At 54.5% G+C, this 15,820-nt stretch overlaps 1 protein-coding gene across 8 annotated transcripts in view; it reads left to right on the forward strand.

The window, feature by feature from the left end:
- Positions 1-15,820, forward strand: part of RGL1 (ral guanine nucleotide dissociation stimulator like 1) — a 197,367-nt gene that overhangs the window by 53,611 nt on the left and 127,936 nt on the right. For 7 of the 8 annotated variants that reach the window (XM_070055004.1, XM_070055002.1, XM_070055001.1 and 4 more), the window contains one exon: positions 13,145-13,308. In XM_070055004.1, the coding sequence (XP_069911105.1) occupies positions 13,174-13,308 (135 nt within the window). In that variant the 5' untranslated portion in view covers positions 13,145-13,173. Of the gene's footprint in view, positions 1-3,327; positions 3,350-13,144; positions 13,309-15,820 lie in introns of those variants that run through there. The other variant, XM_070055003.1, reaches the window with a different exon arrangement.

Below are 15,820 nucleotides of genomic sequence, written 5' to 3' on the forward strand. Positions count from 1 at the left end.
TCTTGGTGTGCAGGGCACCAGCCACAGTGGTGTCACTCGGGCTCGAGATGTCCAGTGTCCTGTCTCATCTGACTCTCAGGGATGTGTAGCCAACACGGTCGGTCTGTGCGGAGTAGTTACTCATGGATGTCTAGCTATTTATGATGCTTTGATCAATTGCAGTGCAATAATAATTGATAATAGAATTCAGAAGAGTAGTATTTAACTTGTAGCCTTATGGTCACACAAAAATTTAGACTATTTTTGATTTGTGTGTAAGACACTCTTAAGTTTAAAGCTATTTTGCATTAAGTTACAATTCCACCGCCAGGGTGAGACAGAGGCGCAGTTTGAAGACGCTGAAGGAAGGCCCACGTTTTTGGGCTCTGTGGTGACCGAGCAGGCCGTGCCCTCGTGGCTCGTGCTCTGCTCTGGATGTGGACTATTAGCCAGTGAACCAGCAGGCGTGCAGGCAACTTCAGATCCTGGCGGGCCTGCCCAGCAGTGCGAGGGGGCGCCTGGCGGGTTACCAAGCAGGGCCAGTGGGCTGTCTGAGTGGATGTGTATTTTCCCTTTGACCAGATATGGAGCAGATTGCTAGTAGCAGACACAGCTTTTATCCCAAGCCTTAGTTGCAAAGCGCAGGTGGTAGAAGCAGAAATGGACAAATGGGAGCGCCCAGAAGCTCCTGCACTGAAAGTGAAGAGGCCGTGAGAGACCGTGTCTGGTAAAGGGTTCACCTCCGGGACCTTAAGGAGCTGAAGAAACTCAACAACACAGCCATCTGGTTAAGAAATGGGCGAAGGGTATGAATAAACGTTTTCAAAGGACGAGATACAAATGCCCAACAGACACAAACAATGCTCGGGACCAGCAGCCATCAGGGAGATGCAAATAAAGACCACAGTAGGCCTCACTTCACTACAGTTAGGGCCATCATCCAAAAATCAGAAAAATGCAGATGCTGGTGAGGTCGTGGGGAAAAGGCCCCTGACCCACGTGGGTGGGAATGCAAATTGGTACAACTATTATGGAAAACAGTGTGGAGATGCCTCAGGAAGAGGAGCTGTCCCACCCCTGGGACTGTGTCCAGAGGAACTGAGTCACATACGAGAGAATGACCTGCACGCCCGTTTGCAGCAGCTCAGTTCGCAGTGGCTGAGATCTGGAACCAGCTGCGATGTCAGTCAGCTGCTGATAATACATACACACTCACACACGATGTGGTCAACACACGATGGCATTAGCCGTAGAACCCATGAAATCCTGGCATTTGCAACAGAATGCTTGGGACTTGAGATCATTCCGCTAAGTGAAATAAGCCAGATCCAGAAAGACAGACCTTGCATGTTGCATTGAGGTAGCGTATAGAGTATAAAAATCGTGTGGCTTTCGTATCACTTGGTGCGTAGTTATGAATGTTGCTTCCTCTGTGTGCATAGCCACATTGTGATCATTGTCACACGGTCCTCACTCTGGTACTGGCATCTCTTTCAGTGCCGATTCCCATACGGCCGCTCCACTTCCCATCCAGCGCTCTGCCTGGGAAAGCGGTGGAGGATGGCCCAGGTCCTTGGGCCCTTGCACCCACGTGGGAGACTTGGAAGAAGCTCCTGGCTCCTGGCTTCAGATCAGCTCATCTCCAGCCGTTGCAGCTGTTTGAGGAGTGAACCATCGCATGGAATACGTCTCTCTCTCTCCCTCTGCCTCTCAGTAACTGTGCCTTCCTCATAAATAGATAAATCTTCAAACCATGAAAGTGGAGCAGCCAGGATTCAGACTGGTGCTCCCGTGTGGGACGCCGGTGTCCCGGGTGGCAGCCTCACCCCCTGCCTCAGCAGCGCCAGCCTCGTGCTGCCACGTTAGCGTGAGCACAGATGTAGTTTGGACTGACGGGTGCAGTAGAGACTGGGGTGGCACCTGGATGTCTGGACGTCTGTGGCCAGAAAGCGAGAGGGAGGTGCAAGCAGCCTCCGTCCCGGCCGCTGGCTGAGTCTCTAGGCTGATGTAGTCAACGCACTTCTCAGGGGAGACCCCAACACCCGCCTCACCTGGGTTTCTTTTTAAGGGCACGTAAAAGGGAAGTGCAGCCAGCCCCCTCCCTGCCTCCATGTCGAGGCCGTGGAGGAGAAATGCCATTCATTCCATGATGCGGTCAGCGGTTAGCGGCTCTCTCTGGGATCAGTGTCGGCCTCGGCGCCCTGGACCTGGAGACACGTTCACTGGAGCTGTGAATCCTGAGCAGGAGCCGCGGCCAGGAAGTCGTGGCGGCCTGGGCAGAACCCGTGTGTTCTCGGGAAACGGCTGGTCTCGCAGGCCACAGCTTCCACGGCAGAGGATTACGCATGTGTGTGTGTGTGTGTGTGTGTGCACGGAGAGCGGAGAGAGATTGTTGCTGCTGTGTTGTGGCAGTTTTCAATTTAGTTTGACAGACACACATGTACACATAATGCGAATGGCACGTGGCTCGTGTCCTCGCCCCCGTGGGGTGAGCACTGGACCCTTTGTGGGGACTGATTCCTAATCAGAGGTTGCGATTGGGCAGGCACGGCACAGAGCATGGAAGTACGGGTGCTGTCCGTGTGGCCTCTTGCTCCTGGTGCACCCGGCGCTGGGGTTGGTCAGCAGCACCCCACTGGTCACTCCCCAGGAAGCTGATCGGAGGGCTCCGTGTGCGCCAGCTGCTGTGTGGTGACGGGCTCAAGGAGCGGTGTGGAGCAGAGCGTGGCACAGGGCAGTCACACTGTCCTTGCTGTGTGGAGACTGGCCGGGGGGGGAAGCACTGGCTCCCCCAGCTGCCCCTCCCAGAAGTGCTTTCACAGGAGAGGCTGCCCCATCCACACCGCGCAGCAGGCCGGAGCCTAGCAGAGCCCCACAGAGCCCCCTTCCTTTTGTGGGCCTGAAGTGGGGACAGGCCAGCCTGCTTAGAAGTCACTTACGGTGACTTGTGCATCAGCTGCAAAGAGCTGGCGCTTGCAGACTTTGGGATTTCCCCCATGAGACGGCCGCTCCTGAGTGCATGCAGGAGCCCAGACTCCTGGGAGTGCCGACGCGCGACCATGTACGTGCTGCTGCTTTGTGAGTGCAACGCTCACTGTCACTGTGAAAGGACGGGGTGCAGTGGGGCGGTGCCGACGGTGAGCTGGTGTCTGAGCGGTGCTCGCCCAGCGCCTGGCCTGCTGAGGGCAGGAGGGAGGCGTGGCGTGCACGTGGCGGGCAGTGTCGCTGAGTGGCCCAGGATGGCTCCCACCTGACTCCGACCCGGATAAGAATTAGCGATGCTCCCCCCGTGGTGTTTGCGGTCTGCCTTTTCAGCCGGTTCAAACTGGAGTTCACAGAATTGCGAAACACTGGGGCCTGGGACAGTCATGTGAGTTATGATTCTGTCTCATTTTAAGCTTTCAAGTGACATAATCGTTGAGCTTTTTGTTGTAATGAAAATTCAGGTTCTAAGAAATCCAGTCTCCTGGAATTCTCTGCCTCGGGGTCTCAGCTGCAGGGCCCTCTGTGGAAGCAAGCGCCCTCTCCCTCCCCCGGGTGGTGCCTGCCCCTCGGACGGGGGTCCCAGGGAGCCCCAGGCCTTTCCTGGGGCTGGCCCTGTGCTGAGCAGGGCTTGCCCAACACGCCGAGGAGGCCCACAGGCTCAGTCTGGGGCTTGCTTTTTTCCCCATTATTAGGGCTTCTGCCAGATTCTGTCAGCGAGGGGGGAAAGTGTAGTCTGAAGTCCAGTTGGAGCAGCCTTTACCAAGTGTCGTGTGGCCCAGGGCAGGAGGGCCGTGCCCCTTGCTTTCCTGCGTCTCACGGGAGGCAGTGGGTGGCTCCTGAGTCGGTGCCGACGCCTCCGGCATTGTGCAACCTTGCCCAGCATTCACTGTGACCTCACAGAATTAAAATTCCTTTGAAAATCATTGCCCAGCGAGTGACATTTATTCTAAAGTATGTCAAATGCTTACTCCTTTACTCTGGCAAAGGCTTTTTTTTTTTTTTTTTAAACAAAAGTATTCTGTGTGAGGGTGATGGAGATTTTTGAAAAATACTGAAGCAGCGTGCCGTCCTGCCCCCGGCACGGGAGGCAGGTAGTTGGGGAAAACCAAGGGAGAAGCACACAGCGTGTGTGTGTTGGGGGTGGGGGCGGTGAGCAGAAGAAGCCGTCGCTGGCAGGTGCTGCTGCCAGGCCTCCTAGGGACCTGGTATCTCCCGTCACTCACACATCACCTGGCCCCCGCCCCAGAGGCGAGTCTGTTTTCAGAAGGGGAGATGCTAAAACGTACCTCCCGCGACTTGGGGGCTGTGTCCCCAGACCTGCCTGGGTCCCCCGCTTGGTAGGTGCGGCAGCAGTCGTGCTGAGAGAACCCTGCACCCAGCCAGCCTTTGGGGCTAGGGGCTGGTGAGTGTGGGTGAGCGCCAGCCGTCCGAGGCCCTGGCAAGCTTGCGGTTGATCAGACGTCTGGGAGTTCGTGTTGTGTGAGGAGCACAGGCTAAGGGCCACATCCATGAGTGCCAGGGGCGTTACGGTGTTGTCCTCGGCGTCAGACTTCCGTGGATGTGCAAGATGGGCACGTGTGTGACACGGGAGCGGCCCACAGAAATCGGTCTCGCGATGCTCTGTTACGTGGTCTGAGTCCTGCCACGTCTGTGGGGGATAATCCAGTGCATTTTAGTTGTTTTGCTGTTTACTGCCTGGGGAGGAGAGTACTCTGTTTCAAAACTGTAGGGTTGCAGAGTCCTGTAGTCTGTCTGTCCACAGCACAGCAGAGGACACTGAGGGTTCCAGAGAGAATTACCTGTAGCCTCGAGATTTTTTAAGAAAAGATTTATTGTGTTTATTTGAAAGACCGAGTTAGGCCGGCGCTGTGGCTCACTAGGCTAATCCTCCACCTTGCGGCGCCGGCACACCGGGTTCTAGTCCCGGTCGGGGCGCCGGATTCTGTCCCGGTTGCCCCTCTTCCAGGCCAGCTCTCTGCTGTGGCCAGGGAGTGCAGTGGAGGATGGCCCAAGTACTTGGGCCCTGCACCCCATGGGAGACCAGGAGAAGCACCTGGCTCCTGCCATCGGCGGCCATTGGAGGGTGAACAAATGGCAAAGGAAGACCTTTCTCTCTGTCTCTGTCTCTCACTGTCCACTCTGCCTGTCAAAACAAAAACAAAAACAAAACCGAGTTAGAAGAAGAGAAGAAGAGACAGAGAGGTTATCCGTCTGCTGGTTCATTGACCAAATGGCCACATGGCTGGAGCTGTGCCACTCCGAAGCCAAGAGCTTCTTCTGGGTCTCCCATGTGGGTGCAGGGGCCCAAGGACTTGGGCCATCTTTTGATTCTTTTGCAGGCCATTAGCATGGAGCTGGATCGGAAGTGGAGCTGCCAGGACTCGAACTGGCACCCGTATGGGATGCCGGCACTGCAGGCAGAGGCTTAACCCACTGTGCCACAGCTCTGGTCCCTAACCTCGAGATTTGAACCCGCTGGGATTTCAGTGCTTTATTTCCGATGTGTTTCGGAAGCTTTGAGCAGAACTAAGATACAGACTGTTCTTACTAGCTGCCTCGGCAGAGATGTTGAAGCCAGCAGGAGAGCACAGCCCAGACCTCAGCTCCTAGGGCGGAGAACCAGGGGGAGGAGGAGGGGATGGAGGTGGCAGGACAAGTGATCAGGGGACGGAGGCTGCACAGCTGCAGGAGCACCAGGCGGAGCCGTGCCAGACAGCTGTGGCACTGACACGTGCCAGAGACGCGGCGCAGCAGGGCGTCCCCGAGGTTCTGAACGGGAAGCACTTGTTTGCCATTGCAGTTGTGTTGAGAGGGACGTGAGGGGAGCGACACGTCTCGTGCCTTCTTGCTTATCACAGGACGAAAAGTCCGAATCAGCAGCTTGTGAAGGCCAGCCCGGCCCCAGGGAAGCTGTGTCCTGGCACTCACCCTTCGATTGTGTCTGAAAGGGCGTTTTATCAGGTGGCAGGAACGGGCCTACCAGCGACCGGATACCGACACGTTTTACTTCAGGACGAGCCCCTGGAAGCTGTGCACTTACTTCAGTGACCGGTCGGGCCCAGAGCTGTCCACTGGCTCCTCTGTTAAGACCCCAGCGGGTAAGGATTTTTTGAAGGAATGGAGGAAGTCAGTTATTACACTTAAATATCACAGATTTATGTATCATTAGCATTTGTTAGGAAATATTTTAGAAAGGAGATACAGACCTTAGAAGCTCAGATTTCAAATAAAGCAAGCGATACTTTCAGTGATAATCATTTTATTGTTTCAAACTATAATCATAATAAGTAAGGATCGCTGTTTCCATCAGTTTGTAACTGCAATCAGTTTATTAAAGGCAGCTGAAACCTGAACTTCTGGTTGGAGGAACCTGTGGATCTCACTTAACCGTGGAGTCTTGGAAGGCGCCAGGTGTCAGGCGGCTCCCCGGCTACTCCCGTCCTGCCCCGGGGGGCGACAGCTTTCCCGCTGGTGCGCAGCCTCAGCCCTTGACTGTCACAAGCAGGGGCTGGGTGATTTCCTTTCCTGATTTCTGGGAACAGTTTGGCTTCTGTGTTTTCTGATGAGGGATTTGCTTTTATTGACATTTGGTTTCCTCCTCAGCTTAAGGCTGATCTTGCCATCCGGTGGTTCCAGAACTTGTGTTGGGTGCCAGGTGTTTCAGATGAGAATTGTTCAAAACTGATTTCCCGGAGGGCTCATGAGGCTTCAGGCCAGTTCTTAGCTAGAATAGAAGCCGCTGCCTTTTGGGATGATGGCAATTCCACTGTAGCTGGCGAGGCTGTTCATAGTCTGACGGTGGTTCTGCTGTAGCTGGCGAGACTGTTCATAGTCTGACGGTGGTTCTGCTGTAGCCGGCGAGGCTGTTCATAGTCTGACGGTGGTTCTGCTGTAGCCGGCGAGGCTGTTCATAGTCTGACGGTGGTTCTGCTGTAGCCGGCGAGGCTGTTCATAGTCTGACGGTGGTTCTGCTGTAGCCGGCGAGGCTGTTCATAGTCTGACGGTGGTTCTGCTGTAGCCGGCGAGGCTGTTCATAGTCTGACGGTGGTTCTGCTGTAGCCGGCGAGGCTGTTCATAGTCTGACGGTGGTTCTGCTGTAGCCGGCGAGGCTGTTCATAGTCTGACGGTGGTTCTGCTGTAGCCGGCGAGGCTGTTCATAGTCTGACGGTGGTTCTGCTGTAGCCGGCGAGGCTGTTCATAGTCTGACGGTGGTTCTGCTGTAGCCGGCGAGGCTGTTCATAGTCTGACGGTGGTTCTGCTGTAGCCGGCGAGGCTGTTCATAGTCTGACGGTGGTTCTGCTGTAGCCGGCGAGGCTGTTCATAGTCTGACGGTGGTTCTGCTGTAGCCGGCGAGGCTGTTCATAGTCTGACGGTGGTTCTGCTGTAGCCGGCGAGGCTGTTCATAGTCTGACGGTGGTTCTGCTGTAGCCGGCGAGGCTGTTCATAGTCTGACGGTGGTTCTGCTGTAGCCGGCGAGGCTGTTCATAGTCTGACAGTGGTTCTGCTGTAGCCGGCGAGGCTGTTCATAGTCTGACAGTGGTTCTGCTGTAGCCCGAGAGACTGTTTGTAGTCTGATGGTGGTTCTGTAGCTGGTGAGGCTGTTCTCATAGTCTGACGGTGGTTCTGCTGTAGCTGGCGAGGCTGTTTAGTGTTAGGCTATCTTTACCCGCTATATCTCACCCCGGTTAGAATGGCTCACATTCAGAAATCTACCAACAACAGATGCTGGAGAGGATGTGGGGAAAAAGGGACACTAACCCACTGTTGGTGGGAATGCAAACTGGTAAAGCCACTATGGAAGTCAGTCTGGAGATTCCTCAGAAACCTGAATATAACCCTACCATTCAACCCAGCCATCCCACTCCTTGGAATTTACCCAAAGGAAATTAAATTGGCAAACAAAAAAGCTGTCTGCACCTTAATGTTTATTGCAGCTCAATTCACAATAGCTAAGACCTGGAACCAACCCAAATGCCCATCAACAGTAGACTGGATAAAGAAATTATGGGACTTGTACTCTATAGAATACTATACAGCAGTCAAAAACAATGAAATCCAGTCATTTGCAACAAGATGGAGGAATCTGGAACACATCATGCTGAGTGAATTAAGCCAGTCCCAAAGGGACAAATATCATATGTTCTCCCTGATCGGTGACAACTAACCATCCACAAAAAAGGAAACCTGTTGAAGCGAAATGGACACTATGAGAAACAGTGATTTGATCAGCTCTTGTCCTGACTGTTGATGTACAATGTAATACTTCATCCCTTTTAGTATTTTTTTTGTTCTAGTTAATACTATTGATTGAACTCTGTAATTAACACACAATTATTCCTAGGTGTTTAAATTTAACTGAATAATGATCCCTGTTAAATATAAGAGTGAGAATAAGAGAGGGAGGAGATGTACAGTTTGGGACATGCTCAATCGGACTTGCCCCAAAAGGTGGAGTTAGAATCATGCCAGGGGATTCCAATGCAATCCCATCAAGGTGGCATGTACCAATTCCATCTCACTAGTCCAAGTGATCAATTTTGGTTCACAGTTGATCACACTGATAGGTCTAAGAGTCAAAGGGATCACATAAACAAGACTAGTGTCTGCTAATACTAACTGATAGAATAAAAAAGGGGATAATGATCCAACATGGGAAGCGAGATACACAGCAGACTCATAGAATGGCAGATGTCCTAAATAGCACTCTGGCCTCAGAATCAGCACTTAAGGCATTCGGATCCGACTGAAAAGCCCATGAAAGTATTTCAGGCATGGAAAGCCAAGATACTCTGGCAAAAAAAAAAAAAGCCTAACTGAAAGATCTCTGCGAGTGAGATCCCAGTGGAAAGAATGGGCCATCAAAGAAGGAGGTACCTTTCTCTGAAGGGAGGAGAGAACTTCCACTTTGACTATGACCTTGTCTAAATAAGATCGAAGTCAGCGAACGCAAGAGGCTTCCATAGCCTTGTCAACTCATGGCTAGAGCCTAGGGAGATTACTGACGCCATCAACAAGAGTGTCAAATTGTTAAGTCAACCACAGGAGTCACTGTGTACTTACTTCTCATGTGGGATCTGTCCTTAATGTGTTGTCCAATGTGAAGTAATGCTATAACTAGTACTGAAACAGTATTTTACACTTTATGTTCTGTGTGGGTGCAAACTGATGAAATCTTTATACTAAATTGATCTCTGTATATAAAGATAATTGAAAATGAATCTTGATATGAATGGAATGGGAGAGGGAGCGGGAGATGGGAGGGTTGCGGGTGGGAGGGAAGTTATGGGGGGGGAAGCTATTGTAATCCATAAACTGTAATTTGGAAATTTGTATTTACTAAATAAAAGTTAAAAAAAGATTTATTTATTTTACTTGAAAGTCACAGTTACACAGAGAAGGAGAGGCAGAGAGAGACAGAGAGAGAGGTCTTCCATCCGCTGGTTCTCTCCCCAATTGGCTGCAATGGCTGGAGCTGCACTGATCCGAAGCTTGGAGCCAGGAGCTTCTTCCGGGTCTCCCACGTGGGTGCAGGGTCCCAAGGACTTGGGTCATCTTCTGCTCTCCCAGGCCATAGCAGAGAGCTGGATCGGAAGAGGAGCAGCCGGGTCTAGAACTGGCGTGTTTAGGCCATCTTAGTGCTAGCTTCATGGAGTTTGGCTTGCAAGCCTTGACAGCGGTTTCACAACAGAAAGCCATTCAATTCCGGACGCGCAGTGCATCAGAAGTAGAGGAAGTCTACACAGACCTGCTGTGTAGATTCAGGTGCTTTTCAGGGGGATGGGAGAGTGCCTGTAGTGCAGGAATTGTTTAAAGAAAGTACAGAATGGAACTCGAGATTTGAAAAGGCAAAGGCGGGTCAGCAGCAGGGCTGAGCCAGGATTCGTGGGGCTCCGTGCAGAAGGACAGTGCAGGGCCTTTGTGCAGGAATTCCTAGCAGGGATGGGGTGCGTTCAACCAAATCTGGGGCTCTTCCTAGCGGGAGCCTCAGTGGTGATGCAGGTCACACACCTGAGGGCTTGCCCAGGTGAGGGGCTGAGGGCCAGTGGAGCAGGAAAGGAGTGACTGCCCGTCCAGCCGTGAGGGTTCGTCCCGGCGCTCGGCCCCGTGCCCTGTCCCCGTCGGCTGTGACTGTGGCTCCTGGGACACCTCGTGCGGTTAGCTGAGGCTCTGACACTCCGGCCCTAGTCCAGAGAGCAGGTGCGATCCTCAGTGGTGGGCGGGAGGGAGGAGCTGAAGGCCCCGACGACCAGGGCCGGGTGAGCCGGGGCTCTGCGGCTTGGTGGCAGAGCCGTCACGTCCTGCTCCTCACCGACTCGCAGCGCTCGCTGCGGGCACGGGGGACAAGGTGATGTGTGTGTGGCCACGTTCCGGAAGTGGCTGAGTCTTAGGGTGAGGATCTCACAAGGTCAAGGCTCCCTCCTTGTCCCGAATGCCCGGGGTGGGCTGTCGCGGACCAGGGATGTGCGTGGGGAGTCAGCCCACCTGGAGTCCGCCAGCTTCCACTTGCTGCCCTGTGTCTCCTGCGGTTCTGTCGTTCACCCCAGGACTTGGTGGCTCGCCTGTCCTGTTGTTTCCATGGCACATGAAGGATCGTTTTCCTAGTTGTTTTGATTTATTGTTTGTTGTTTACAGCCTCGTCTCCAGTAAAAGGGTGGGATTTCCTTCCCTACTGATCTGGCCTGTGTCCAGCTGCCTGTTTGTTTTGACTTCCTTTTTGTGGCCTGAAACCTCCCCATGACTGTGCTGTTTGTTCCTTGTGTGCGTGGTTGGCGTCCTGTATGAGCCAGTCTACTCCAGCTCCTCCGTGAATTGGGCGGGCTCTGTTGCCTCGCGCCCCGCAGAAGTCGCGATGCTCCGGGCTTCTAAGGGCTTTGGATGGTGTGGGTCAGGCTTTCCTCGTTGCTGCTCCCTGCGGGAGGCGGGCTTCTCACACTGCGGACCCGTTCCCCTGCCCTCCTGCAGACTCCGTGTCTGCTTCGGTTCCTCTGGGGGGAGGCTTATGTGCACACGACGCCCGCTTTCTGTAGACAGTCTCAGTTCCGTGAAGACATTTCCAAGAAAGCCAGTCTTGCTAACTAAGGAGCAGTTCCGCCTTGCGTGTTAGCTGCCTGGGGTGTGGCGGGTGTAGACTGGCCCCTTCTTTGAGAACGCACCGCCTGCTAGGTCGGTAGAGTTAAAGAAAAGGCAACTTGCGTTTCACATCTGCTATTTCTTTTTTTTTTTTTTTTAAGATTTATTTATTTATTTGACAGGTAGAGTTACAGACAGTGAGAGAGACAGAGAGAAAGGTCTTCCATCCAATGGTTCACCCCCCAAATGGCTGCAGCTGTGTCAATCCGAAGCCAGGAGGCAGGTGCTTCTCCTGGTCTCCCATGGGGTGCAGGGCCCAAGCACTTGGGCCATCCTCCACTGCCCTCCCAGGCCACAGCAGAGAGCTGGACTGGAAGAGGGACAACCGGGACTAGAACCAGAGCCCATATGGGATGCTGGTGCTGCAGGTGGAGGATTAACCTAGTGAGCCACGGTGCTGGCCCCTCACATCTGCTATTTCAATATTAGATCTGCTGCCTGTTTTCACAGTTTCTACAATGATTGAATCAACTGCTCGACCAGACATTTATTTAGTACTTACTTTGTGCGTGTCCCATCTGCACTCTCAAAGGCTTGTAAGACGGGGTGGAGACAGAGAGGAAAGCAAACGGATAGAATGAGGTGTTGCAGGTGGCACGGTGGACAACGCGGGGGGCCTTGATGGGCTTGGGGTGGGGACAACAGGTCACACTCCACGCCGAAGTGCCTCGTGTGTCACCCCCACACAGCTGGACAGAGTGGCCGAGGAGGCGGCAGTGCAATGCCAGGTGGGAGAGCAGCACAGAGGGCGTGAGAAGCAGGATTTTATTCTCCAGGTGGATGGCTCTGGACTGGTCGCTTCTCACCGCGGCGGCGGAATGCTGGAGGCAGGCTGACTTCTGGAGGGTGAGGTCCGGTCTGCTCAGTAGGTGGCCCCGGTGATGGTGTTGCTGCTCAGGGTCCTGAGGTGGCACGGGGTGTCGCACGGCAGAGACACGGAGCACGTGCGCCTGTCCTTGTCTGTGGAGTTTCTCGTCAAGCTGTCTCCACCCCAGCAAGCTGGAGCAGTCGGGTCACTCCCCACGACCTTGCCCTGAGACCGTAACTGGGTTGCGTTTCTGCCACCTCAGTGCATCTGATGCAGGCTGGAGACTGGGCTGGCACGACAGAGCTGCTGCTCAGGGAGGTCAGAGACTTGGCTGGGGGCGGGGAGAGCCCGACGGCCGCGCGATGCCGTGCCAGGCATGGCCTACGGGACTGAGCAGCGAAGCAGCAGTGGGAAGTTGTCACCTCGCGGGATTGGCACTGGCTTTCAGTATTGTCTCCCGGGAGGGCAGTGCCGCTAGCACACGCGGGAGGGGCTGGCAACACGGTGCCAGGTGAAGAATCCTACGACCGAACTTGTTGTGCGTGCCTAGCACAGATGCTTGAAGGGTCCCACTCCTGATGCCACTGCGGGTGGCTCCTGCACCAGTGTCCCAGTGTGGGGACCTGCCGGTGTCACTCAGACTTGCCCCTGTCACCACGCCCACCCTCCGATGAGTGATGAGATTCAGCAGCCGCCGACACTTTGGCTTTGCTTCAAAAAAAATTTTTTTTTTAAATTTTTATTTGACAGAGTTAGAGAGAGACAGAGAGAAAGGTCTTCCATTTCCGTTGGTTCACCCGCCAAATGGCTGCTACGGCTGGTGCAGTGCACCGATCTGAAGCCAGGAGCCAGGTGCTTCTCCTGGTCTCCCATGCGGGTGCAGGGCCCAAGCACTTGGGCCATCCTCCACTGCCTTCCCGGGCCACAGCAGAGAGCTGGACTAGAAGAGGAGCAACTGGGACTAGAACCCAGTGCCCATATAGGATGCCGGCGCTGCAGGTCGGGGATTAACCAAGTGAGCCACGGCGCCGGCCCCGACTGTGCTTCAGCAGTTATGTCACGTTGTCGCCTCCCTGGAGAAGCCGTGTTTCACATGTCACAGGTGCCCTCGGAGTCGATGCCTGCTGCGATGCTGTCTTCAGGGGTCGGTCTCGTTACCCACAATCAAGTGCGCTCGCTTGCCTTCGTGTCTCCTTCTGTGGCCCTGCGTGTTTTAACCTGGGTCGCTCTCCTTCCACACAGATCTGCGATGCCCCCTGCCCGGCTCTTTCATGATGGATGGGACGCCTGTGGGAGAGCCCACCCATGTGGTGTCTAAACTCAGACTGTCCCCCGAGGAGGAAGGCACGGAACGCTGGCTGATGGGAGACCAGGCTCGAGTGTGGGACGCTTTAAAGACGGAGGAGGTAAGACGGCTCCACACCATGGAGTCGGCGGTGCTGGCTCCGCATGTGCTCGCGACCATTGTTCTCAGCGTAGCACCAGCACAGCTAGACGGGAGAACGGCAGGCCAGGGCAGACGCTGGTGGTGCGGGAGGCCAGAGCTCGGCAGTGTGTGTCGGCGCCGGCACCCAGGTGTCTCCACTGACGCTGCCGAGGGAGCCCGGGTCTCGCCTTCCCTTCCAAGGCTGCCTCTCTGTGACTTCTCTCCTCAAGCCTGTTACCACCGAAGTTCCAGCACGCGTGTGTGTGCACCGTGTGTGTGTGCTCTCTCTCAAGCCTGTTACCATCGAAGTTCCCAACACACGTGTGTGTGCACCGTGTGTGTGTGTTCTCTCAAGCCTGTTATCATCGAAGTTCCCAGCGTGCGTGTGTGTGCACCGTGTGTGTGCACTCTCTCTCAAGCCTGTTACCACCGAAGTTCCCAGCACGCATGTGTGTGCACCGTGTGTGTGTGCTCTCTCTCAAGCCTGTTACCATCCAAGTTCCCAACACGTGTGTGTGTGCACCATGTGTGTGTGTTCTCTCAAGCCTGTTACCATCCAAGTTCCCAACACACGTGTGTGTGCACCGTGTGTGTGTGTTCTCTCAAGCCTGTTATCATCGAAGTTCCCAGCACGTGTGTGTGTGCACCGTGTGTGTGTATGCTCTCTCTCAAGCCTGTTACCATCGAAGTTCCCAGCACGCGTGTGTGTGCACCGTGTGTGTGTGCTCTCTCTCAAGCCTGTTACCACCGAAGTTCCCAGCACGCGTGTGTGTGCACCGTGTGTGTGTGCTCTCTCTCAAGCCTGTTACCACCAAAGTTCCAGCACGCGTGTGTGTGCACCGTGTGTGTGTGCTCTCTCTCAAGCCTGTTACCACCGAAGTTCCAGCATGCGTGTGTGTGCACCGTGTGTGTGTGCTCTCTCTCAAGCCTGTTACCACCGAAGTTTCCAGCACGCGTGTGTGTGTGCTCTCTCTCAAGCCTGTTACCACCGAAGTTCCAGCACGCGTGTGTGTGTGCTCTCTCTCAAGCCTGTTACCATCGAAGTTCCAGCATGCGTGTGTGTGCACCGTGTGTGTGTGCTCTCTCTCAAGCCTGTTACCACCGAAGTTCCAGCACGCGTGTGTGTGTGCTCTCTCTCAAGCCTGTTACCATCGAAGTTCCAGCATGCGTGTGTGTGCACCGTGTGTGTGTGTGCTCTCTCTCAAGCCTGTTACCACCGAAGTTCCCAGCGCGCGCGTGTGTGCACCGTGTGTGTGTGTGCTCTCTCTCAAGCCTGTTACCATCGAAGTTCCAGCACGCGTGTGTGTACACCGTGTGTGTGTGTTCTCTCAAGCCTGTTACCATCGAAGTTCCCAGCACGCGTGTGTGTGCACCGTGTGTGTGTGCTCTCTCTCAAGCCTGTTACCACCAAAGTTCCAGCATGCGTGTGTGTGCACCGTGTGTGTGTGCTCTCTCTCAAGCCTGTTATCATCGAAGTTCTAGCATGCATGTGTGTGCACCGTGTGTGTGTGTGCTCTCTCTCAAGCCTGTTACCATCGAAGTTCCCAGCACACGTGTGTGTGCACCGTGTGTGTGTGTGCTCTCTCTCAAGTCTGTTACCATCGAAGTTCCCAGCACATGTGTGTGTGCACCGTGTGTGTGTGCTCTCTCTCAAGCCTGTTACCATCGAAGTTCCAGCACGCATGTGTGTGCACCGTATGTGTGTGCTCTCTCTCAAGCCTGTTACCATCGAAGTTCCAGCATGCGTGTGTGTGTACCGTGTGTGTGTGCTCTCTCTCAAGCCTGTTACCACCGAAGTCCAGCACGCGCGTGTGTGCACCGTGTGTGTGTGTGCTCTCTCTCAAGCCTGTTACCACCGAAGTTCCCAGCACGCGTGTGTGTGCACCGTGTGTGTGTGCTCTCTCTCAAGCCTGTTACCACCAAAGTTCCAGCACGCGTGTGTGTGCACCGTGTGTGTGTGCTCTCAAGCCTGTTACCACCGAAGTTCCAGCATGCGTGTGTGTGCACCGTGTGTGTGTGCTCTCTCTCAAGCCTGTTACCACCGAAGTTTCCAGCACGCGTGTGTGTGTGCTCTCTCTCAAGCCTGTTACCACCGAAGTTCCAGCACGCGTGTGTGTGTGCTCTCTCTCAAGCCTGTTACCATCGAAGTTCCAGCATGCGTGTGTGTGCACCGTGTGTGTGCTCTCTCTCAAGCCTGTTACCACCGAAGTTCCCAGCGCGCGCGTGTGTGCACCGTGTGTGTGTGTGCTCTCTCTCAAGCCTGTTACCATCGAAGTTCCAGCACGCGTGTGTGTACACCGTGTGTGTGTGTTCTCTCAAGCCTGTTACCATCGAAGTTCCCAGCACGCGTGTGTGTGCACCGTGTGTGTGTGCTCTCTCTCAAGCCTGTTACCACCAAAGTTCCAGCATGCGTGTGTGTGCACCGTGTGTGTGTGCTCTCTCTCAAGCCTGTTATCATCGAAGTTCTAGCATGCGTGTGTGTGCACCGTGTG

This window comes from Oryctolagus cuniculus, chromosome 13 (assembly GCF_964237555.1).
Source record: "Oryctolagus cuniculus chromosome 13, mOryCun1.1, whole genome shotgun sequence".
NCBI classification, from domain to species: domain Eukaryota; kingdom Metazoa; phylum Chordata; class Mammalia; order Lagomorpha; family Leporidae; genus Oryctolagus; species Oryctolagus cuniculus.